The 26,892-nt window shown below is 41.5% G+C and overlaps 1 protein-coding gene across 1 annotated transcript in view; it reads right to left on the bottom strand.

Annotated features, from left to right (window-relative positions):
• Nucleotides 1-26,892, bottom strand: part of LOC122790878 (receptor-interacting serine/threonine-protein kinase 2-like) — a 528,574-nt gene that overhangs the window by 280,703 nt on the left and 220,979 nt on the right. Inside the window, exon 4 of the mRNA XM_044058543.1 lies at nucleotides 15,226-15,377. Coding sequence (XP_043914478.1) covers nucleotides 15,226-15,377 — 152 coding nt within the window. The remainder of the gene's footprint in view (nucleotides 1-15,225; nucleotides 15,378-26,892) is intronic.

Here is a 26,892-nt window from a genome sequence, read left to right as displayed (position 1 = left end):
AACCCAAACCAAACAACCACCCCAAACTACAGTGGGGAAGGAGGGAGGGTAAATTGGACTGCAGCAATGTGGACCTTCGAACATCTACATTTATGGTAGGTACAAAACTGTACTATGTTCTTCATCTCACATTGCTGCAGTCCTTACATATGGGTAGAATCCCAAAGCAGAGGTAAAGGGAGGTTGGCAAAATCATAAAGCATTGGGAGCTGCCAAAATGCCCTGTAAAATTGCAGTGGCAAATCCAGCCCTAGATTTAGAATAAAGTGGAAGGTGGTAATGTTTAGAGAAAGTATGCACTGAACTCCAAGTAGCTGCTTCCAAAATATCTTTAGTAGCTACCCCCCTTAAAAAGGCTGTAGAAGTGGCAGTAGCCCTAGTGGAATGAGGCCTGATTCCAGCCAGAATCTCCCTACCATGATGGGAATAACAGAAAGCAATACAAAAACCAATCCACTTAGAAATAGTTTGTTTTGAAACAGGTTTTCCCTGAGAACCCAAAGCAAAAGAAACAAACAACTGCTGAGACTGCCTGAACCCTTTAGTTCTGCTCAAATAATAACGCAACTGCCTATGAATATCCAAAGTGTGCAAAATCTTTTCCCCTTTATTTTGGGGGTTTGCATAAAAAGTAGGCAAATGAATAGTTTGGTTTAAGGCCACACTAGAAACCACTTTAGGCATAAAGGTAGGATTAGTACGCAAAGATACCCTATCCTTATGAAAAATTAGGAAAGGCTCAACTGCCATAAGGGCCTGTAATTCAGAAACCCTTCTCGCAGAGGTAATGGCCAACAAAAAAGCAGTCTTCCATGATAAAAACTTCAATTCGGCAGTAGCTGCAGGCTCAAAAGGTTGTAGAGTGAGTTTCTCCAACACAAAATTGAGATCCCAAGCAGGAGTAGGAGCTCTACGTGGGGGTCTTATATTCTTTGCCCCTCTAAGAAATTGCTTAAACAAAGGATGAGAGAATAATGGAGGGTCACAGTCATAGTGAGCAGAAATGGCTGCAGCATGAACCTTTATAGAGGAGAAAGACAAACCCTTGTCCAGTAACTCAGTAAGATATTGAAGAGAAACACTTAAATCAGGCTTGGAAACATCAAAGTCCTTTGCTTTGCTCCAAATAAAAAACCTCCTCCATTTATCAGCGTACACTTTCCTTGTACTAGGCCTTCTGGCCTCCAAAATAACATTCAAAACTTGTTGTGGAAGCTGAGACCCTCCAGGGTCTAGAACAGAATATGCCAGGCTGTCAGATGCAGAGACTGAATTTTGACATTGAGTAAGTGATTGCCCTCCTGAGACAAAAGGTGTGGAATCGAAGGCAAAGGCCATGGAGGCTCCCACAAACTTCTCAGTAGTGGGTACCAGTGTTGTCGAGGCCAATCTGGAGCTATTAAAATCATGGATGGCTTGTCCTGTCTGACCTTCAAGAGTACCTTTGGGAGGAGAGGCAGAGGTGGAAAGGCATAGACGTGAAGATTGCTCCAACTGAATGATAGAGCATCCACCCTCCAAGCTGTGGGATGAAACATTTTTGTGCAAAACTTTGGCAACTGGTAGTTTAGTGGAGAAGCGAACAGATCTATGTCTGGAGTTCCCCATAACACTGTCAACTTTTGAAATACATGAGGATCCAATTTCCACTCGTGGGGATCCACTATCTGTCTGCTCAACACATCTGCTAAGGAGTTCTGTGCTCCTGGTAGAAACTTTGCCTGTAGATTTAGCTGTAAACTGAGAGCAGTCTCCCATAAAATCATTGCTTGCCTGCAAAGAGGGTACGAATGTGTTCCCCCTTGCTTGTTGATGTACCACATGACAGTTGTGTTGTCTGTTTGAATCAACACCTGTCCTGGGAGAAGTAAATCCTTGAAAGCCATCAATGCAAATTGGACTGCTAACATCTCCTTCAAGTTGATATGCAAATGTTGAAGTCTGGCAGGCCACGTGTCTTGTACCCATTTTCCATTGAGATGTGCTCCCCAAGCTTTGTCTGAGGCATCCGTCGTTAGAATCTGACTCGCCTCTGGTCGGGTCACAGAGAGTCCCTTGTTTAGGTGACATTCCTGAGCCCACCACAAAAATTCCTTTTGAATGCAAGGTATTATTTGAATGACAGTGTCCAGATCTTGGCAGTGTTGTGTCCATACATTTTTGAGATACCATTGAAGCTTCCTCATATGCAGTTTGGCATTGGGAAGCACCAGAATACAAGATGCCATGAACCCCAAGGCTTGAAGGACTGTCCTTGCAGTCAGCCTGGACCCAAGAGACAATTGATGGAAGTAAAGAGAAAGATTCTTTTGTTTGTCCGGGGTCAAAAAGGCCATCTGGGATGCTGTATTCAGTCTCACACCCAGAAAGCACATGTCCTGAGAGGGTACTAGACTGGACTTTGTTTCGTTCACAGAATACCCTAGGCATCTTAACACTGCCATCACATACTGCAGATGATGAAGAAGTTCGTCCTTGTCTTGAGCCAGAATCAGGCAATCGTCCAAATAAGGATAAATCTGTATTCCTCTTAACCTGAAGAAGGCTATCACTGGAGCCAGAACCTTTGTGAACACTCTGGGCGCAGTAGATAAGCCAAAGGGCAATGCAGAGAACTGATAATGAAAAGTCCCAGCCCGAAAACGCAGGTACTTTCTGCAACTGGGCCTGATAGGAACATGAAGATAAGCCTCTTTGAGATCCAGAGTTACCATCCAGTGATCTTTGCCCAGCAGAGGTAAAAGCTGTTGTAACGTCAACATTTTGAACTTTGGAATGTCCAGATATGTGTTGAGGATAGATAAATCCAAAATCGGTCTCCACGTGTTCCCTTTCTTTGGAACTAAAAACAGGCGAGAATAAAATCCTAGGCCCACTTCTGACAGAGGAACCGGTTGTACAGCTCCCATTTGAAGAAGTAAAGAAATCTGCTTGTGAGCCTCTAGCCTTTGCTGAGGAGGAACGTCTGGCATGCCTTTGAAAGGAGGCAAGGTATGGAAATAAAACTTGTAACCTTGATTTATAATGTCCAATACCCATTTGTCCTGGGTGATTAAAAGCCAGTTTTGTTTGAAGAGTGCCAACCTTCCTCCCAAAGGTGCTGCCAGGCAAGAAGAATCTGGCAGCTGAAAATGCAGGTCATTGGGCCTGTTTACGAAAGGACTGGCCCCTGCCCTCACCCGAAGATTGTGCAGGTGAACTCCATGTTCTAGGCCTGAAGGTACTCTGAGCTCTGCCCCTACCATGCCTAGGTCTACCCCTGGACTGAGAATCAGAGGAAGGATACGTCCACCCCTTAGTAGGCCAATTTCTACTAAACTTTGGAGGCTGCACCTGCAAAAAATCTTTAACAGTCTGCATAGACTTAGCCTTGTCTTCCATTTTCTTCAAGACTGACTCCACAGGTGGACCAAACAACACTTCAGACTGTAAAGGAGCATCCAAAATCCTGGTCTTAACATGCTCTGACAAAGTCTGATCCTTAAGCCAGGCGTGCCTGCGAAGAACTGAACCAGTGGCAGCCAGCCTGGAAGAGGCCTGTAAAGCATCAAAACCACACTGTATAGAATGCTTACCCACCTGTTCAGAGACATGTACCAAATCCTGTAATTCTTTACACTCTATGCCCTCTGCCAGAGCATCCACCTTAGATTTTAACTGAGTAAGGAGAAAATTCTGATACTTCAACATATGAAACTGGCAATTCAAAGCCCTCATTGCTAAAGTAGAAGAGGTATACACCTTTTTACCCCATCTATCCAAAGCTCTAGCCTCTTTATCTAGAGGAACTGGATTTTTTACAACAGAGGCCCTGACACCCTTAGGTCCCTGGCTAATAGTTTCTGGGTCTGCCCTAGGACTCTTATAGAGATATTTATGAGCTTCAGGCACCCTGTAATACCTATCCGGTTTAACTGGCGCAGGAGGCAGAGAATCAGGATTAAGGGAAGCCTCTGAGAACACATCTTGAACAACATCCAAAACAGGGGGTATAGCCAAGGGTCTATGCTGAGGTAAAAACAAAAATTCCCTAAGCCTCTTCCGTGAATCAGAGAAATCCTGACCTTCCCACTTAAAATGTTCCCTCATAGAATGAAGTGTTTCTGAAAAAGAAAAATCTTCTGGAGGAGAAGCAGAAGGAGTGGAATCCTCTGCATCAGAATCAGAATCAGGAGTGAAATCCTGCATGTCTTCGGCCGAAGACTCAGAATCATCTGAGGCCTGATCCAAACTTTCCAACTCTGGCTCCACCCTAGGCCTCTAATCAGAGTAATCAAATCTTCTGCCATTTTAAGCATGTGCTTCTTAGGCACAGACCCTGCTGAACTAGGACTGACACCAGCAGAAGACAAACCAGGCCTGCCTTTGGAAGAAGCCTTAGAAACAGAAGGAGAAGGCCTAACCACCTTAGGAAGGGAAGGGAGAACAGTAACCTGAGAAGCCCCCTCAGCCTGACCTGCCTCCTGAGAGGCCACATCTTGCAAAATCAAAGTCTCCCCCTGAGACTCAAGTGAAGCCTCCGTCGGAACCACCGGTTCCACCGAAGCCTCTAAAGAACCGGCGTCCGGAACGGACGACTCATCCTGTCTGGGTTTTACAGCTTTGTCTTTGCGCTTCTTCGCGGTAGCGGGCGTCGGAGGATCCGACGGCATATTATAATTACACCGCTTACCGAAGACCAGCCTAGCGCAATCTAACCTTCGTTTAATGGTGCGCTTATTAAACCTAGCACAAAAGCGACACCCGACTACGTCGTGCTCAGGACCCAAACAAGGAATACACAAAGAATGATAATCCCTATGCGGTATCTGTTTCCCACAAGAAATACAATTATTCACTTTTTCTGACATCCGGTAAATAACTGAGGCAAGAAAAAACCAAAATATTCCCCAACGGGGTACTTAGCCCAACTTGGATTCGGTCTGAAACTCGAAACACGAAAATTTCAGAACGCCGAACGGCACTTGCAACGCTGCTTCTGCATCGGACCATGCGGCAAAAAAGACTGAGGATATGACGTCGGTCATGCGCTTTTGTACCCTGACGCTCTGATGTCAGTTCTGAGCGTCCATGACCGACGTCAGCCTAATACTTTGGTATTCGGGCCGACCGAGGACAGCGGACTACCCATATGTAAGGACTGCAGCAATGTGAGATGAAGAACATCTGAAGGGAATTTCAAACTGTTTAACTACACGGACATAGAACTTGGCCCAGAGACTGCTGAGTTTTTCTCAAGAGGTATGAATTATGTTCTGGCACGCCCTGCAAGTCTGATTAATGTACTGTTGGACTTAAAGTTGTATGTTCGTAAAATGAATTTCAACATTTTATTTAATGAAACGCAAACTAGTATGGATAGTCTTAGAACTTCTAGTTTGTATAATCCCCCACTGTGTCCATTGTTAGGACCGTTTGAAAAGGTTTGTGAGCTGGATTTGAGGACGATGTTGGGGAAAAATATGGATGGAATAGATGTGAATACACAAAGGGAAAAGGAAGTCATTGCAATCATTTGGAATAATGACTTAAGAGCAATGAAGCTGGATAAGGGAGGGGGTATTGTTAATATGAGGCAAACCGATTGCAAGGAATGCATTCTACATATGTTCGACGGGAATGCGTATGAACAATCGAGTATATCTGAGTTAAACTCTGCTTACTATAAAATTAACAGTCAGTTGAGGGATGTCTTTATTGAGGGTCATATAACCATGGATGAGTTTAAGTATTTAAATATGACAGCCTCCAGGTGCTCACTAAGTTTAGGGTCCCAAAAATCCACAAATCAAGAGAAAAACCTTCTATAAGACCAATAGTGGACAGGCGGGGATCTATTACAGCAGCATGTACCCAATTTCTGGATGTCAAATTAAAACACTTATTGAAGAATGAACAACACCTGTGTAAAGGTTCATGGGATTTTTTAAGTAAAATGAGCAACATCCAATATACATGGACTTATTAGTAACTATAGATGTACGTGATTTATAGACGGTTATACCACACTTGCTAGGCCTGGAATGGACACAGGAATATTTGGAAAGAAGAGGGGGGGGGGGGGTTGACCAGGTATGCGTAAATAATTGTATAGAATTATTGGAAATGATCTTGAAAAACAATTTTATCTTCTTCGAAGGTGGAATATATAGGCAAAAAGAAGGCATGGCTATGGGATCCCCTGTGGGCTCGTTATTGGCCAACATTGTTATGTTTCAATGGGCATTATTATATATATTCTCTCATGCTTATATGGAAAGTATGAAGCTATAACTACGTTATCTGGACAATATTTTCTTGATACGGAGGGGGGAGGGGGAAACAGAATTATTAAAGTTTATGGATTATATAAATTACATCGCAGGATTTCTGGAGTTTACACATTCCTATCATCTGGAAAGAATGGTGTATATGGATGTACTTATAGAGAAAGATAGTACTTTGTGTAAGTACATTTCAACTGTGTTCAGAAAGCCCACATACTCAAATATGTTACTGCACTTCTCCAGCTCTCGTCCTTATAAGCAGAAGTGATCTCTAGTAAAGGGACAGCTGGTTAGGGTGGCATGTATGAGCTCAATAGATAGGGATTTTATGAAGGAATGTGATACTTTTATGGGAATGTTTATGTTTTCTAAAAGAGGTAATCCCCCAGCCATGGTTCAGGAACTCATAGATGAAGTTACACCGAAAAGACAGTCAGGTTATTTGAGCACTAAATTACAAACAGATGAGGGAATGTTTGACATTATAGTAAATATAAATGAGGAAAACAATGACAATAAAGATAAAAAATATTCCAGAGCTTTAGTTACATCATTTAACATGGAGAGTTCAAAAATTAGAAGGATTCTCAATAAGAACTGGAACATTCTGAGGGAGAATAGCAGTATTTTGAATATACTGGGATATGGGCCCACCATAACTTACAGAAGGGGACAAAACATAAAATACATAATAGAGATGAAGCATACAGTTTTGGCTGTTAATCCGGGGATGCCCAAGTGTGGCAGATGTTATATGTGTAGAAATATACTGGAAGGTGACAGGATTAATATTAGGAATAGGGATTTCACCTTGCATGGTAAACATAATTGTGATAATGCTGGAGTGGTTTATGGAGCTTGTTGTCAAGTTATGTGAAGCTTTCTTTGTTGGCAAAATGGAACTCAAGCTCCGTAACCATATTTATGAACATTTATATGATATAAAAAAGAGAAAAACAACAAATGCCCTATACAGACATCTGGAACGACATAGGTTCATAAGTAGGTACTAGGCTGTTGGCCCAAGGGCCTTAGTAAGCCTAGCCAACAAGGTTCCCTGGCTTACACCAGCCAAGAATGTTAATTTCCTGTGCCCGTCAAGCAGAGCCACAGAAGTGATCCCCGGGTTGTATTTACCATTTCCAAATTCAAGATTTTTCTTGAAGAGTGCTAAAGAGGAACTTTACTTGACATAGATGGGTAGCTTGTTCCAGAGTATAGGAAGTCTCTGGGACAGGAATCTACCCTACAGCATGTCCTGTTTATTGTGGTGACAAGGCTTAGGTCTCTACAGTGCGCAGCTCGGAGGGATTGGGATTTCTTTAGGTGTAGCATGTCCAACAGCTCTGGGTTTAACACACTTTATGTTAGGCAGAGATTTCCTTGGAGTGGGCGATATGCTACAGAGTAAAGCTGGAGTTTTTTGAGACGGTCAGTGTAGGGCATCTGTTTGAGGGCTGTGTGAACCACCTTACCCTCGTCTATGGCTTTGGTGACTGCCTCAAAGAAGTCGATCAGGTTCAGAAGGAATGGTCTGCCTTTCACAAACTCGAACTGGGTGGGGTCCAGAGTTTGGAGGTTACCAATGTCTTTGTTTATGAGTTGCATGATGGTACGTTCCATAGCCTTGTAGACCAGGCATAATCACTTTTTTAAGTTTGGTGTATTAGAAAATTGGAAAGAAACCCACAGTGGGGGGGTCCTTGGTTTATTATTTTAGAAAAAGAAGAATTAATCTGGCAATTAAGATTGGAATCCTATAGGCATCCTGGGTTGAATGAGGGTATCAGTATTGCCCCAATATTGAAGTTAAAGGCTTTGAATAAATAGAGGCAAAATGGTGGCCTAACATACTTGTAAATTTATAACAAAGTTTTGGGGATGTTGTACACTTTAGCTTATGTTTCATAAGTGAGTGTAAATTATATCATTTTCAGTAGTATATATTTTAATATATTATGTATTATGTTTATCTCAAAACGTATTTAACTTTATACTGGCAATGTATATGGAGTTTGAATGATCACATGACGCTGCTTTTGAGGAGTTACATGATTTTGTATGTACTATTTAAAGAAGGGGAGGGGGAAAAGATATGTATCTGATGAAGTTTTATGGTTTTTAAAACAAAAGCACTTATACTATTAAAGTACATTTCTAGCCTTTTGTGGACGTAGTTGGGAGTGTTTGATGCTTTTTCTTGCACCTGGTGCCTTTGTTTGTTCCATATTAATGTTGTGCAGCAGCATTCTAAAAAGGAAAGTTAAAAGATGTTCAGCTCCAGTCTGTCTTTGGGGTTAATGTGACATCAGGACAGGTAGGATTCTCATGCTTGTAAATGGGAAGTAACAAAAGAGAAATCTAGTCTGTTTGCAATGGTACAGATAGGTTCCTTTCATGGTACAGTTATGCTGAATGACATGTATTTTCATTTAAAAGAAGTTCTAGTATTCTGTTCCTTCATACTGGTTATACAATATTTTCCCAAAGCTAACATGTAAAATAAACAGTAGGTAGCAGTCTTTCCCTTTCAACAGACTTTGTCACACAGGCAGGGATATTTTCGTCAGATTCTCATTTACAGCACAACAGCTCCCACTCATCTTTGAGATTTCAGATGCACTTCTAGGCTGCCTTTCTCTAACATATAAGCTCTGTGGAGACTCCTCTTCAGAGTCCTAAGAGGTCTGATTCCCTTAGAAGGTAGTGGCCATGATGTACACTTAAATGTAGCTGCACCTATTTAGTTGTCATGGAGACTTTCTCTGGATTGCCTCCCTACTGTTTGTCTGTAATTATGTTTAAGTGTTCAGACCACAATGCATCTAACATACACTCACTTTGTATAGTGTCAACAAGTTTCGATGTCTCCGTAGTAATATTTTTAAATATCACACCCATTTGTCGTACTGCCCTGCAACAAACTGACTGATAATGGATACTGACGTTGAAATTTTTTTCAATACTTTCAACCTCCGTAAAAGCAAAGGATGGTACAAAAATTTTCTTCTTGGTTGATGGTTTATCAAAGAACATTAAATTTATAATTACTGAACTTTAAACGTGTCCTTGATGCCCACTTACCTATCTCTGTCATGTAATTATTAATATTTTAAAAATCCTTTCATCCTCTGCTCTACCTTTAACGTGTTCTAACCCTAACCCTGCTCCTAAGCCTAATATACAGATTACCTTAAAAAAAGCCCTTTCCATAAAAATACCATTACACAACACAGTTCGGACACTCAACACACACATTACATCTATCCCTTTAGATAACCCCGACCCTAACCTTAAAGTAGTTGTACACACACTAAATCTATCCCCTTACCTATCCCTTACCGTTTCCCTAAACCTAAAACACACACACTTGCAAACATATTCCCAGTCCCACCAGTTATCTTTATCAACCAACTGGAGGTCCCTCATAACACTGTTCACACAAATGTCTCTTCATTTAAAATGTACAGCAATTCACTTTTGGTGAACAAATGTATGTCGACTCAGTGAACTGCAACCATATGGGTGGATGAGTTGGGCAACTTAACATTTTGACAACACACAAATCATCAACGTTTTCCTCCAAAAATTCATCTTAGCGAATATTACGATCAAAGTACTGCTTGGGGGTGAAAGGACTTGTCTCCCTACCCTTTGCATGACCCAAGTTACAGCTGAAAAGGGAGTTTTAATTTTGATTTGAAAACTTCAAAGATTTGACACACACGTTTACACATATATATATATATATATATATATATATATATATATATATATATATACACACACTACATATACGACACGCCAAAACACCAACGAAATAACCGACATGAAAAAAACGACAAAAAAAAAGTTCAAAAAACACGAAACTTCACATGCCCGACAAACCAAAATCCCGACAGTCAACAAAACAAATACCTTTCCCGAAAAACACACACACACACACACACACACACACACACACACACACACACACACACACACACACACACACACACACACCACAAGCACACCAAAAACCTTACATACACAACTATCTATGCACTAACCTTAACCCAAACCCTAAGGTCCGTCACTGTCACACACTTACCTTACCCGCACCCTAACCCTAACTCACTTAATCCGCAAGTCCGTCACTATTGCACACTTACCTTACCCGCTCCCTAACCCACTTAACTTGCCCCTAAACCTAAAGTCCGTCACTATCGCACACTTACCTGACCCGCACCCTACTCTAACGTCAGTCACTATCACGCACTTACCTTACCCACAACCCTGACCCTAACGTCCATCCCTATCGCATACTTACCTTAACATGTTGGTGTTCTCAGCATCGGGATTCTCAACTGTCGATCTTCTCCGTTGTCAATCTTCCAGTGTCGGTGTTCTCGTCGTCTGCGTTGTGCACTTTCGGCGGTTTCAGGTAGACCCATATATATATATATATATATATATATAAATTACACACACACACACATCCTACATCATCATCTTCTTTCGGCTGTTCCCGTTAGGGGTCGCCACAGCATTTCACCTGTTTCCATTTCTTCCTGTCCTCTGCATCTTGCTCTGTCACACCAACCACCTGTATGTCCTCTCTCACCACATCCATAAACCTTATCTTAGGCCTTCCTCTTTTCCTGTTACCTGGTAGCTTCATCCTTAGCATCTTTTTCCCAATATACTCAGCATCCCTCCTCAGCACATGTCCAAACCAACGTAATCGTGCCTCTTCTGGCTTTGTCTCCAAACCTTCCAACCTGGGCTGACCCTCTAATTACTTATTCCTAATCCTGTCCACCCTCGTCACACCCAGTGCAAATTTTAACATCTTTAATTCTGCCACATCCAGCTCAAACTCCTGCCTTTTTGTCAATGCCACTGTCTCCAACCCATATAACATAGCTGGTCGCACTACCCTCTTGTAGACCTTCCCTTTCATTATCTTACAGGTGCTCGTCTGTCACAAATCACTCCTGACACTTTTCTCCACCCACTCCATCCTGCCTGTACTCTCTTCTTCACCTCTCTTCCACACTCACCGTTACTCTGAACTACTGACCCCAAGTATTTAAACTCATCCACCTTTGCCACCTCTACTCCTTGCATCCTCACCATTCCTCTATCCTCCCTCTCATTCACACACATATATATTCTGTCTTAGTCCTGCTGACCTTCATTCCTCTTCTCTCTAGAGCATATCTCCATCTCTCCAGGGTCTCCTCCACCTGTTCCCTATTTTTATTTTACATTTGTTGACCGGGATAGTCTGACTGGATACACATCCATTTTCAGTGGAGGCCCAGGGAGAAAAGCTCCAGGGGGGGGGGGGGGGAGACCTCTTTCAGCTTTTTCCCTGTTAGGGGTCGCCACAGTGGATCACCTGTCTGCTTATGATTGGCAGTGGAGTTTTACAGTGTCGAGTTGGCAGCCCATGAATATCTCGAATTCGCTGTTGTGGCTTTACGCTACATTACATGCAGTGTTTTGTGTGGATGGTGTCCGGTGTCTTGTGTGGATTTAAGTGGAATTTAAGGTAAGTGAGTGTTTTGTAAGGGAGTGTATGTGAGTGTGTTTGTAAGTTGTACGTGTGGGTTAGGGTAGGCAGGTGAAAGTATGAGTGTGCAAGTGTTGGTGTTTGTATATGTGTGCGCTAGGGATTGTAGAATGTCTGAGTGCAAGTTTACTTTCTTTTTCTGTTTGTGCAATCTCGGAGTTAGTATATATAAGTAGGGGGTGGGGGGTGCAGGGGGGCTTGCCCCCCTTATTTGTAGTGTAGGTTTGTGGATGTGTGGTGTTATGTTTTTGTGTATTTTTTTGTTTTGTACTGTGGGTATTGTGGTGTATGTGTGGTGTGTATGCTGTGTGTTCGGGATTTCATATTTCGTGGTTTTGGGCTGTTGGTGTTTTGTGGTTTCGCTTTATAGTCTCGAGATACTGAAATTTGACATTTCAATATTTCAAAATTATAAAGTGAATACATATATATATATATATAATCTATATAAATATATACATTTTATATATATATATATATATATATATATATATATATATATATATATATATATATATGTGTGTGTATATATATATATATGTGTGTGTGTGTATATATATATATATATATATATATATATATATATATATATATATATATCTATCTATATACACACACACATATTTGCACACACACACACACACACACACACACACACACACACACACACACACACACACACACACACACGGATTTAGTGGTAATAGTCAATTTGGTGTTACACTGATGTGCTTAATGTCAACACAGTAATGTCAAATCACAAAACTTCGATACCTTCTGCACATGCTCCAACCTCTTCTGAACATGCATTCATTAAAAAAAAAAAAAAAAAACACCCCCTTATTAACTCCAAGACTGTACAATTGTAGGAGATGAGGCATATTACCCTTCCTCAGGGCTTAGCCTTTTTTGCACAACTGTCAACCACCTGCATTGTTAAGCAAAGTGGGTCGACAATGCTGAGGTCAGTCTAAGCAATGATCAACCAACTTCATAGAACCCATAAATATATAAAGATAAATAGATAGGTAGACAAATATAGTGTTCACAATCATAACATTTTATTATATTTTATGTCTGCTTATATGTTCTAAAGAAGTCTGCAGAAAGATAAGCTCCTTCAGAGTATAATTCATATGAATATTACATTCCTCTCTATACAGGCTGAATTTTTCTAAGCATGTAAACAATTAAGACAAACTGGATATGTGACTCTGAATAGCCAGTGGTGCTGAAATGGTTGATGGCAGCCTGAAGAGTAAAACAGTTTGAGTTTGATGACAGAAAAAGTTGTTTTCTCTACCGCATATTCTATTTATACTAGCTGCCACTGGACCGGATCTATATTAGAACATCGAAGTCTTGAAACTTCGAATGTTCTAATATCGAACCTTATTCCCTAGGGAAAGAATTTGTTTGGCCGTTTCTGTCGCTTTGCTATTTTCAGCACTGTGGTGGAAAGTTATGGGTCGGGTTCAGCTAAGTGTGCGATTGTGTTGACGTGAAGGTTAGGGCGCGGGTCAGGTAAGTGTGCGATTGTGACGGACGTTAGGGCGGGGTAGGTGGGTTAGGGCGCGGGTGAGTGTACGATAGTGACGGACCTTAGGGTTAGGGTTTGGGTTAAGGTAAGTGGATAGATAGTAGTGTATGTACAGTTTAGTGTAGGGTTAGATGTAGGAGCGTAAGTGTATGTGTGTGGATTGCTGTTTTTTCGGTGTGCTTGTGTTGTGTGTATGTGTTTCAGGACAGCAAATTTTTTCCCTGGGAAAAAATTCGCTATTCTGCATGTTCGATATTTTCAGCTTTCGCTGAATAGGGGTTGATATTAGAACATTCAAAGTTTTAAGACTTCGGTGTTCTAATATATACCCCACTGGACCACCTCCTTTTTTTATTAATTTCTTACTGACAAGTCATACCCCTATGACTCCTCCCACCTGATTTTCTGGTGCATGACTGCACCACTGTTTTACCATCTTTACACTCTTCACAGCCTCACCCTCTCCTAGCTGGTGTCATGGATTCCAGTGGTGTGACACAGAGACTCACTACTTTACTCCTAGTTGTGGAGGCATGCCATGGCATCAAGGAGACATGCACACTTGCTTCTGCATTTCCCTTCTAATACACTTGCAATCTTCCTGCCACTGTAGGCTATGCAGCAATATGAGGATCTTCAGCCTTTGACATGACACCACCCATTTGAAAGGGTTCATCTGCACCTCCTAAGAATGGGGAATGATACCGCCACCTCCCTGAGCCTGCTGTCACAGGTAGTGCGGATTTTCACCTTGCCCTGTGTCACCGAGCTAACACTCCACATTGGCTTCCTTAACTTGCCTTTGGGTTCTACTGCCATTCTCTTCAGCTGTCAAACACATACCAAATGAAATGCACAAGAAAAATTACAACTAGTCATACAATCCCTGGGCAGCATACAGAGATAAGGCTATTCATCCTTAAATCTGCACAGCATATTCAAGCAATTGTGTTCATTATGAGATCCTACAAGGTAACAAAACTCTAGACAGGGAACAGTAGCAGTGTTGCTAGTAGCCACTAGCTAATCAGCCTGCTGTCTTTTTATTTAAAGAGACAGGCGCCACCTATTTGATTTGAAGCTGACTCTACAACCTACACTGCATAATACTGCTCTACAGCTCTGTTTCTGGTTTTTGAGTTCTTGAATAATACCATTTGCACATGTCTGAACTGACAACTGGGAATATCCTACAATAACTAAGTACCATTTACAGTTTCAAAGGGCAAGGTGTAAGTGGAGCATGAACAAATGTGGTGCTGCTGTTATGGTGATCACAGGAGAAAGAGTTCGGAGTTGTACAGTTTTTGTAGACTTCACAAACAAAGACTGTCTTCTCGTAATGAACATGGTTTACATGTAAGTGTATTCTGAAGTCAACATCCTGTTTTTAACTTTATCACTTGACAGACATAGGGTCTTAGTTATGTACCCAACTTGTTTGACTATCAGTATGCCTTAATTATGTACACAGATGAAGCAGCATTACTACTGGCTCCCTAATGAAATTTTGATGTCTGAAATTTGGAATGCTTGAAATTTCAAATTTACTGATTTGAACCCTGTTGGGAGCTTCTCCCACAATCCCTACATCTAAAGACATTATCACCAAGATCATTGCACCATTTGGAAATCTGCAAATCAGAAACTCGAGTTTTTCAAAAATTTGATATTTGAACTTCAGTCCTTAAAATTATGGCAGACACCCATTTCTTTTGGCCATAACAGCCCACTGTACATTAATGGTCCTAATGCAAAAAGGTTTTTATCAGGTCTTTTACAAGTCATCCACTGCCTCGATCTCTGTAAATGGTACACCACTTTAGAAGGCATGCTAGTTTCGAAAGTCATGAAATACCCACCTGTAATTGTCATAGGCTTCATCTGGTTTGTAGTTGAGATTGCCAAAGGCTTCAGGGGGCATGTATGGCCATGTCCCCCCAATTAATGATGAAGGTGAGGATTTCGTTCTCGTTGAAAACTTCTTCCATTCAGACAACCCAAAATCGGTGAGCTAAAATTAAAAAAAAAAAAACTTTAAAAATGTAAGGGATGATCTTTAAATCGTCTATGTCCCAGTACGTTTTATAATAAAATACTCAGATAAAGCTCACAGTGAAAATATTGATAATTGCAAAATGAAATCAGAAATAGAAAGTCAAACTCTTGAGTGTGTGAAAATAAAAGATGGGCATCTGCCATGTTCCACTATGAAGGCATGAATTCTTTTGGCTTGACATTGTTTTTCAGTGAATCCTGAAGTGAAAGATCCCTATTTTGTAGGTTATTGTAGGGGACTTCACGCCCACACCTCCTTGCTCTACATAATCTAGCTCCGAGGTTGCACCATATTGACATAGAGGAGGAAACAAGCTTCTGGTTAGGTCCTGCATTGCCAGAAAAATGCAGTCGTAATCTTACAAGTTTCTCTGAGTCACTCTACACTCCATTTGTCAGAGTCAAATGCTGATTGTTCCAGAAGCAGAAGGCAACAAAGTACAGTTTTGTACCTACCATAAATGTAGATGTTCGAGGATCCACATTGCTGCAGTCCTAACTATTGGGTAGTCCGCTGTCCAGTCGGCCCGAATACCAAAGTATATGGCTGACGTCGGTCAGGGCGCATTAGACTGACGTCAGTACGTCAGGGTACTAATGCGCATGACCGACGTCATATCCTCAGTCTTTTCTTGCCCCAGATGTCAGAAGACCCTGAAAAGATAAGGCCCAAAATCCAAAAACACCAAAATTATGTACAATATATACAAAATTAGCTGAACATAACCTCACCTACACAACCACCCCTAAACACAGAGGGGAAGGAGGGAGGGAAAATTGGACTGCAGCAATGTGGATCCTCGAACATCTACATTTATGGTAGGTACAAAACTGTACTATGTTCTTCATTCCACATTGCTGCAGTCCTAACTATTGGGTAGAATCCCAAAGCAGAGGTAAGGGAGGCTGGCAAATCATAAGGAAGCAGGAACTGACAACATGCCTTGCAAAATAGCTGTGGCAAAACCAGCCCTAGACTTAGAGTAGAGAGGAAGGTGATAATGCTTAGAGAAAGTATGCACTGAACTCCAAGTAGCTGCCTCCAAAATATCCTTTGTTGCCACCCACCTTAGAAATGCTGTTGAAGTGGCAGTAGCCCTAGTGGAATGAGGCCTAATCCCAGCTGGAATCTCCTTGCCATGATGGGAATAACAAAATGCAATGCAACACCCAATCCACCTAGAAATAGTTTGTTTTGACACAGGCTTACCCTGAACTCAAAGCAAAAGAAACAAACAACTGCTGAGACTGCCTAAAATCCTTAGTCCTGCTCAAATAATAACGCAATTGCCTGTGTACATCTAAAGTGTGCAAAATCTTTTCCCCTTTATTTTGGGGATCTGCATAAAAAGTAGGCAAATGAATAGTTTGGTTTAAAGCCACACTAGAAACCACCTTAGGCATAAAGGAAGGATTAGTGCGTAAGATACCCTATCCTTATGAAAAATCAAAAAGGCTCCACTGCCATAAGGGCCTGTAACTCAGAAACCCTTCTTGCAGAAGTAATGGCCAACAAAAAGCAGTCTTCCATGACAAGTATTTCAATTCAGCAGTAGCCGCAGGCTCAAAAGGTTGTAGAGTAAGTTTCTCCAACACAAAATTGAGATCCCAAGCAGGAGTAGGAGCTCTACGTGGGGGTCTTATATTCTTTGCCCCTCTAAGAAATTGCTTGAACAAAGGATGCGAAAACAATGGTGGGTCACAATCATAGTGAGCTGAAATTGCTGCAGCATGAATCTTAATGGAAGAGAAAGACAAACCTTTGTCCAATAATTCAGTAAGATATTGAAGAGCCACACTCAAATTTGGCTCAGAAATCCCCCAATTGTTTGCTGCACTCCAAAATAAAAATCTCTTCCATTTTTCTGCGTACACTTTCCTTGTACTAGGTCTCCTGGCTTCCATAATCACATTTAAAACTTGTTGAGGAAGCTGAGACCTGCTGTCTTTCAAAACAGAATATGCCAGGCTGTGAGATGAAGAGAGTGAAGCTTGACATTGAGCAGGTGACCGTCCCTCTGAGACAACAGGTGTGGAATCAAGGGTAAAGGCCATGGAGGCTTCCTTACCAGACTCCTCAGTAATGGGTACCAGTGCTGCCGAGGCCAATCTGGAGCTATTAAAATCATCCTTGGCTTGTCTTGTCTGACCTTTATAAGCACCTTTGGAAGAAGAGGCAGAGGTGGAAACGCATACACATGAAGATTTTTCCAACTGAAAGAAAGAGCATCCACTTTCCAAGCTGTGTGATGAAAACTCTTTGTGCAAAAGTTTGGCAGCTGGTGGTTTAGTGGAGAAGCGAACAGATCTATGTCTGGAGTTCCCCATGACACTGTCAATTTTTGAAATACATGAAGATCCAGTTTCCACTTGTGGGGATCCATGATTTGTCTGCTTAACACATCTGCTAAGGAGTTCTGTGCTCCCGGCAGAAACCTTGCCTGAAGAGTTAGTTGCAAGCTGAGCGCAGTCTCCCATAAAATCATTGCTTGCCTGCACAATGGGTAAGAATGTGTTCCCCCTTGTTTGTTGATGTACCACATGACAGTCGTGTTGTCTGTTAGAATCAACACCTGCCCTGGAAGAAGTAATTCCTTGAAAGCCATTAATGCAAACTGGACTGCTAACATCTCTTTCATGTTGATATGTAGATGCTGTAGTCTGGCAGGCCACTTGTCTTGTATCCACTTTCCATTTAGATGAGCTCCCCAAGCAATGTCTGAGGCATCTGTCGTTAGAATCTGACTCGCCTCTGGCCGGGTCACAGAGAGTCCCTTGTTTAGGTGACATTCCTGAGCCCACCACAAAAATTCCTTTTGAATGCAAGGTATTATTTGAATGACAGTGTCCAAATCCTGGCAGTGCTGTGTCCATACATTTTTGAGATACCATTGTAGCTTCCTCATATGCAGTTTGGCATTGGGAAGCACCAGAATACAAGATGCCATGAACCCTAAGGCTTGAAGGACTGTCCTTGCAGTCAGCCCGGACTGAAGAGATAGTTGATGGAAGTAACTGGAAAGATTCTTTTGTTTGTCCGGGGTTAAATAGGCCATCTGGGCTGCTGTATTCAGTCTCACACCCAGAAAGCACATGTCTTGAGAGGGTACTAGACTGGACTTTATTTTGTTCACAGAATACCCTAGGCATCTTAGCACTGCTATGACATATTCCAGATGCTGTAGAAGGTCTTCCTTTTCTTGAGCCAGAATCAGGCAATCGTCCAAGTAAGGGTAGATTTGAATCCCTTTTAGCCTGAAGTAAGCTATCACTGGAGCCAGAACCTTTGTGAATACTCTGGGCAGTAGATAAGCCAAAGGGCAATGCAGAGAACTGATAATGAGAACTTCCAGCTCGAAAACGCAGATACTTTCTGCAACTTAATCTTATAGGCACATGAAGGTAAGCTTCCTTGAGATCTAAAGTTACCATCCAGTGATCTTTGCCCAGTAGAGGTAAAAGTTGTTGTAACGTCAACATTTTGAACTTGGGAATGTCCAGATAAGTGTTGAGGATAGATAAATCCAAAATTGGTCTCCACGTGTTCCCCTTCTTGACACTAGGAACAGGCGAGAATAAAATCCTAGGCCTCTTTCTGGCACAGGAACTGGCTGAATGGCCCCTATTTGGAGTAACAGAGAAATTTGCTTGTGCGCCTCTTGCCTTTGTAGAGGAGGAATGTCTGGCATGCCTTTGAAAGGAGGCAAGGTATGGAAATAAAACCTGTAACCGTGGTGAATGATATCCAGAACCCATCTGTCTTGGGTAATTAAATCCCAATTTTCTTTGAAAAGAGACAGCCTTCCTCCCAACGGTGCTGCCAGGCGAGAATGAACTGGCAGCTGAAAAGGCAGGTCATTGGGTCTGCTTACGAAAGGACTGACCCCTGCCCTCCCCAGAAGTCTGAGCAGGGGAACTCCCTGTCCTAGGCCTAAAAGAACCCTGAGCTCTGCCTCTACCACGTCTAGACCTACCCCTAGACTGGGAATCATAAGCAGGAAAAGTCCAACCCTTATCAGGCCAATTTCTACTAAACTTCGGAGGCTGCACCTGTAAAAAATCTTTAACAGTTTGCATAGATTTAGCCTTGTCCTCCATTTTCTTCAAAACTGCTTCCACAGGCGAACCAAACAACACATCAGACTGTAAGGGAGCATCCAAAATCCTTGTCTTAACATGCTCAGCTAAGTTCTGATCTCTCAACCAGGCGTGCCTACGAAGAACAGAACCAGTGGCAGCCACTCTGGAGGAGGCCTGCACAGCATCAAAACCACATTGCAAGGAATGTTTACCCACCTGTTCAGACACATGAACTAAATCCTGCAACTCTTTACAGTCAATACCTTCCGCCAGAGCATCCACCTTAGATTTCAACTGTGAAAGAAGATAATTCTGATATTTTAACATGTGAAACTGACAATTCAACGCCCTCATGGCTAAAGTGGAAGAAGTATACACTTTCTTTCCCCATCTATCCAAAGCCCTTGCCTCTTTATCAGGAGGGACAGGATTTTTAACAACTGAGGCCTTTACACCTTTAGGCCCCTGAGAGACAGTTTCGGGTCTGCCCTAGGACTCTTAAAAGATACTTATGAGCTTCAGGCACCCTATAATACCTATCCGGTTTAACTGGGGCAGGAGGCAAAGAATCAGGATTCAGGGAAGCCTCTGCAAAAACATCTTCCACCACATTCAAAACAGGAGGTATAGCTAAAGGCCTATGCTGGGGTAAAAACAAGAACTCCCTAAGCCTTTTCCTGGAATCAGAGAAATCTTGGCCTTCCCATTTAAAATGCTCCCTCATGGAATGCAAAGTCTCTGAAAATGAAAAATCCTCAGGAGGAGAAGCTGAAGGAGTAGAATCATCCACATCAGAATCAGAATAAGTAGGGAACTCCTGCAAGTCTTCAGCCGAAGACTCAGAAGCCTCCGAGCATTGCTCAAAACTCTCAAACTCAGGTTCCACCCTAGGCCTCTTATCAGGAGGGGGCATAGAACCCCTTATCATAGTAATCAAATCTTCTGCCATTTTAAGCATATGTTTCTTAGGCAAAGACCCTGAAGCACTAGAAGAAACCCCCACTGAAGCAAAACTTGGCCTGCCCCTTAAGGAAGCCTTGGGAACAGAAGGGGAGGCCCTAATCACCTTAGGAAGTGGGGGAAGAACAGCCACCTGAGAAGCCCCCTCAGCCTGGCCTACTTCCTGAGAAGAAACATCCTGCAACAGTAAAGTCTCTCCCTGAGACTCCAAAGAAACACCTGGCAAAACCTCCGGCTCCACTGAGCCCTCTAAAGAACCGACGTCTGGGACTGTCGGTTCTTCCCCTCTAGGCTTTGCTGTTTTGTCCTTGCGTTTTTTAGCCGAAGCCGGCGTCGGAGCATCCGACGGCATTTTATAGTTACAACGCTTCCCAAACACTAACCTGGCACAGTCTAACCTTCTCTTAATAGTGCGTTTGTTAAATCTAGCACAAGAGCGGCATCCAACAACGTCGTGCTCAGGCCCTAAACAAGGTATACACAAAGTATGGTAATCCCTATGAGGTATCTGTTTCCCACAAGAAATACAGTTATTTACTTTTTCTGACATCCGGTTAAATACTGAGGCAAGAAAAAACCAAAATAATCCCCAACGGGGTACTTAGCCAACTTTGATTCGGTCTGAAACTCTGACTTCAGAAACTTTCAGAACGCCAACCTGCACTCGCAAAATTGCTTCTGCATCGGACCATGCGGCAAAAAAAGACTGAGGATATGGCGTCGGTCATGCGCATTAGTACCCTGACGTACTGACGTCAGTCTAATGCGCCCTGACCGACGTCAGCCATATACTTTGGTATTCGGGCCGACTGGACAGCGGACTACCCAATAGTTAGGACTGCAGCAATGTGGAATGAAGAACATCTAGAGAGACAAGATGGTACAAGTATGAGACAGCACAGAGTGGGCAAAAGTGACCGCCTGGCAGCAAAGAACTTGTAAAATTGTTATATGAGCACAACTGGCAATATAGTGAATGATCACCAGAATTTTATTTTATCATATTCATGTGCTCTCATATTATTATCTAATAAAGAAAAAGTTTCTTTAGCACAAAAATGCTTACTTTAACCATTGCACACATCAAGGCTGAACTGGTAATGAATCTGTACAATGAAATGTTTCTTTAAGATTTATAGGTCTAATTAAAAACATCAAAAAGAATTCTAGGACAACCTTGTGTTTTCAGCGTCAGTCTGTGAGCTTTGGTCTAAGTGCCTTTGTCAGACTTGGTCAGTGATGGTCTGTCACTGAGCTATAACCATCTTGTTACTGTAAGTAGGTGGCTTCCCATCAGAATGGTCAGCTGGTGCACTTTATCTCTCCTATTATTGTAACCAGTAGGTGCCTTCATATCAGAAAACAGTTAATACTTTTTTGCAGTTAGGTTTAGACCCTGCACTTCCAAAATAGATGTTTGCACCCTTATACCCTTGTTAACTATATATACTAACTCTGAGCTCAGTACACTTCAAAGTAGGGGGAATAATTTGGGATAATAAAAGCTCTGAGTCAGTAAATATTCTGCCACATTCACCCCATTAGTGACTTTCATTTACAAAGATTGCAGTTACAGTCCTTTGTATTACCACACACAACCCCCAGTAGATAATGTTTTCTGGCATCATGGGGCAATTATTTTTAATTATCAGACATGCTAAAATACTGAACATCTTCTTTCCAGAAATGGAATAAAAATGCAGAGACTAATTTATTAATATTTATAATGTCAACAGCCTAAGTGCTTATGATGACTAAAGACCTTCAAATATTTAAGTCAGTCACTGTCTTTTATTTTAGAGGTAAGGAACCTATATGATAGCTTAAAGATACACCAGTTTCAAGTTTAAACGGACAATCCTGGAATCTATAATTCTGAGTGAAAGAAACTTGTCTTGAAACCTCCCAGTTGTCACCACCCACTTACCACATCATCATCAGCCCTACTCCTGGTTTCATTTCCTTTACGCAGCCATATTTTCATTCCCTGTGGTGAACACAATTAACAATATTCAGTTCCTGTCAAAGCTTTCAGTCCCCAGTCACCCAGAAACAATAAGGTTGTTACATTTTTGCGTGTTTGTGGTGGGGGTGGTTAGGCAAGACTCTCAGTGTTTACTTTTTATGAACTTGTCAGAAAGCTTATCTTAATTGTGCAACTCTTTATTTCCTTTATTTATTCTGCATAGTCTAACTGTGAGCAGTATAATTAAAAGAGTACAGTTTAGGGAATTCATACTAAATCTTAGCAGCCTATTGACACAATCCCCCTACTCCATAGTAAAGCAATCTCAGAATTAGTATATATAACTATCACAGGTTGCTGTACTGTACAGCCTCCACTGTGAACAGTAAGTTTTGGACTTCACTGTTTAAAATGACTATTTATTACTTGTGTCACGCTTTTTTTTTTTTTTTTTTTTTTTTTTTACAGCAGGTCAGAAAACCATTACACTTGGCAAGTATTCAGAAATGAAAAATTAAAACACGAACAAAAAAGAAGATTGCTTCTATTACTGTTCAAAACTTGCATCATTCTGATGTTTTCTACAGAGCAAATGGCAGTCACATATAACATCATATCATGTAGCTGGCATTCAGAAATCCACCAAAATAAACTATGAAATGAAATGAACAGAAAACGCTGTTTACTAACATTTTAGCTTTGCATTGCTCATATGCTTTCCTGCAAGGTAGTAGCAAGTGAGGTCATAAAATTCCTGAAAGGTTATTTTTCTCTGAGAAAAAGCACAGGTGAAACTAATGCATGACTCAGTCAGAGGTATTGTGAGTACAGCTGCAGTTTGAGATGGAGTTTGACTAAGATCACTGAAACTTCCTGTAAGCACCCCTGCCCCAAACCCCACTGACTGAAAATGTAAACAAAGACTAGAATCAAAACAAAAAAATTCTGGGACTGTCCCTTTAAGAATGTCACTCGGTTTGTAACTTCATTCTTTGAATCGTGGCAGAAGTGTTTAAAACAAGCAAAAACAAATCATACATGGCATCGGTAGTAAAAATTATGCACCACAAGAACTGCAATGGAAGCTGGTAAAGCAACATCAATACAACTAATTCCAGAAATCAAATAAGGGCAAAGTGTGTAATCTACAAGAGGGCATTCTTTCATTCCAGTTTAAAAGAACAATAAGTAAAAAAAAATAATAACAGCAATAAAGTGGTATACATGGACAGCTGTGACTCCACCCGATTACTGGAAGAGATGCAGTAGCTCCTATGAACTTAAGGCTACAGTGTACATATATAGGGTGAAAGGCTTTGAAGCTTGTTAGTGGGGTATTACAAGACATAACATCTACATATGAGCTGTTTACACATGCGTACACATGTAAAAAATACTCTCAGTGGGGACATCAATGCTTTTTAACAGCAATCCAGGGCACTAAGTTAACCAACTTGCCCTAAATTGTACAACATGCAAGTAAGACACAGTGGAATTCAAACTCAGGATTGCAGCTTACTACTTTTACCAGCTAACTATATTCCATATATTACCTAAGAATGTGTTTTTCAAAAATGTTTTTGATGTAGTCCCTGCATTAGCTGATTATGCCACATGCATGACTTGCAAATCTTTGTACTTTAATTGTATAGCAAAACTTAATACCCTTTGGCAACCATCTGGGCAGAGTGACTTTAGAGACTTTGGCACACATTTGTTGGAGTAGTTTAGAAAGGTTAACCAATTAATTTAAATTCAATTCACTGGTTACTTTATGCATAACAAAGGTGAGTTTGTTGGCAAGAACACGCTGTCATTACAAAAGACCAGATACGGAGCATGGACATGTAATACCAGAAGCTATAAAATTCTTCATGAAGAGGTAACGGTCACAGAAAAAAAAGTTTTCCAAGGCAGATACTTTAAAATCTGTCCTAGAAGCTGGTTTTAATGAAGCCAATGTCAACTTGTCTGACACAGAATACAAATCCTAGGGAGCTTCTGGTTCCTTAAATGTGGTGGTGGGGGTCTGATTTGGAAGGTGCTCATAAGAAATGCTTCAGAAACTGAGTGAGGTATAAGAATTGTGGAGTCCCTGTTGAAAATTAGATATAGCTAACTGGTGAACTTTGACAGAGGAGTAACTAATGCTCATATCAAATATTCCACAGACGTAATAATAGAAGGTTGCTGGAACTAGTGCTGAAAAAGGATCAAATCATTGGAAGTAGCCAAGATGGAGAGTTGTTCATTTACTCTTACAAATTTTCTTGCATTAATTCTCTGGTTAGAAGTAAGGATTTGGAGACTATCTTACATTCTAGCAAGCCTCCACTGTTGCATGTCTGTGGAGTTGGTACATGTAAGAAAGAGGGGTGAGGTGAACAAAAGGCCACCTACAAAAATCACTTTTTGTTCTTTTTTTTGGTGGTGGGGGGGTTAGTTATGCTTATTGATGCAATAAAATTGATGAGGCATAATTTGTGGTAGGGTGATTCACTTTAATACAGATAAAGCAGGTTTGGTTGACTCATGCTCAGCATGCAGTGTAGCCCAGATCATGAACAGAAGTGGAGTATCCATGTGATTAAAAAGGGTTAATGAAGATCTTGGTGAGGCCTTTTGGACAGTCTAGTCAGCAGGGTCTGCAAAATCCCCCATCAGTCAAGCTACTCAAGCAGAGGGAACCACATTTTGAGTCCAAAACAGGGCTATGAAGATTACTTTGGATTTGTTCTGGTCGGCTTTCTGAAAATATCTGGGTATAAGGAGGAAATGTAGGAAAAGCTTTGTGGAGTCCAGGACGACACTTTTTGGACAAAATCATCTCTACTCTGCTTCCCCACTGGGAGATCAGGAAGTAGTAGTGGCAGTTAGTGTTGGTCAGAGAAGCAAACAAGTCACAGTAAAGGTTACTTCAGAGATGAAAAAAACACTTTGTAACTGACAAGCTGAGGGGACCACTAGTGTGGCATCAACAAACAACAGCTCAGCCTGACTACAATGGAACTGTCTTGCTCAAGAATATGAGTGGCTAAAAGAGAATGATTGGTTGATATTTTTCATTGTCATATCCTCACAAGGGATGCAAATAAGACTCACCTTACTTGTTTATATACCATACCACATCAAGAGTGTTGGCGTAGATGGCAATTTCATGTTAAGAGAGAGGAGGTCTAGAAGGCCTGCAGAGTGAGGGTGACAGCCCTCATCTCCAAAACACTTATGAGTATTCAGGCCTCATATTGTAACCAAGCATCTTGGATTATCTGCCTTTGACAACGGCTCCCCTTCCTTAGGGCTGTGGCATCAATGGTGACAGTCACCAGAAGCAAGGAAAATAGAAGGAAATGCCCAGAGTAAGGCAGGGAACACATAACTACTAATTCAGATGTGCTTTGCTTGCTGTGGAGATCCTTACCACATCCATCAAAATGTCTGTGCATTGTGACCACTGCACTTTGAGGATCCACTGCTGAATCTTCATGTGAGATGCGTCTTGAAAAACCTGGTACACTAAGGCTTCTATTATTTCTAAGGTCTTTTGCCAAAATTGTGCCAACATGGAGCTGTTGACACTGCCTAGAGGAATTCTTTCTGGGGAAGACTGGCCCAGAATGACACAGTGTCCAACACTGATATGACAGGTTTGAGGGTCATCGAGGGCTACACTTGTAACTTTGCAGTGTTCACTGTAATGTCAAAGGAGTGGAATAACTGAAGTAGAGAGACTCTACTGCTAATAAACTACAAAGCATGGAGAAAAGCCACAGGAAAATGCTTTTAACTGGGTTAAGCACGTCTGATGACATTCCTGTGAGAAACATAAGCACTTAAGTCAATTAAAAGTATTTTCCTGTGTTTTTTTCCCTGCTTCATAGTTTATCATTTTTTTGACCCTTTTGCTTGTACTGACTTAATGTTCATACTAGGCTATCAATCATTGGAGTGGCTGAAAAACAGTTGTCCAGGTAAGAAACAACTTGAACCATTGCAGCCTCTGGTTTGCTGCAATACTTGGCAAACACTCTTGGGGCTATGGTGTGGTAAGACCAAACAAAGTACTGAAAATGGTAGCGATTGACTCCTACACATAACAGAAACCTTCTTTACACATTTGCAGTCTTTATTTGAAGGAAGGTGTCTTGGAAGTCCAAACAGTACATTCAGCCTCTTTTTGACAAGAAAAGAGGAACTGACGGCACTGTGAACATCTAGAATATCTCTGTGGGGGCAAAACCATTAGGCCTCTTAAAACTACAACTAGCTAGAGGTCCTTGATCTTGTTTGAAACTAAAACATAGGAATAAAATCAAGACCTTCTCTGATCTTGTGGAGCCTCCTGAATGGCCTTTACAGAAAGTTTAACAGCTGTTTATTGGTCATACTTTTTATGAGGTGGGATGTCAGGTAATGTCTAAGACTGGAACTTGGGAGGGTCTTGGAAGGGGAGTTTTTAGCCTCT

Source organism: Protopterus annectens, chromosome 16.part0 (assembly GCF_019279795.1).
Source record: "Protopterus annectens isolate FY-2018-M chromosome 16.part0, PAN1.0, whole genome shotgun sequence".
NCBI lineage: Eukaryota > Metazoa > Chordata > Ceratodontiformes > Protopteridae > Protopterus > Protopterus annectens.
Note: the sequence above shows the minus strand (reverse complement) of the source record. Positions and strands in the feature narration are given on the sequence as shown.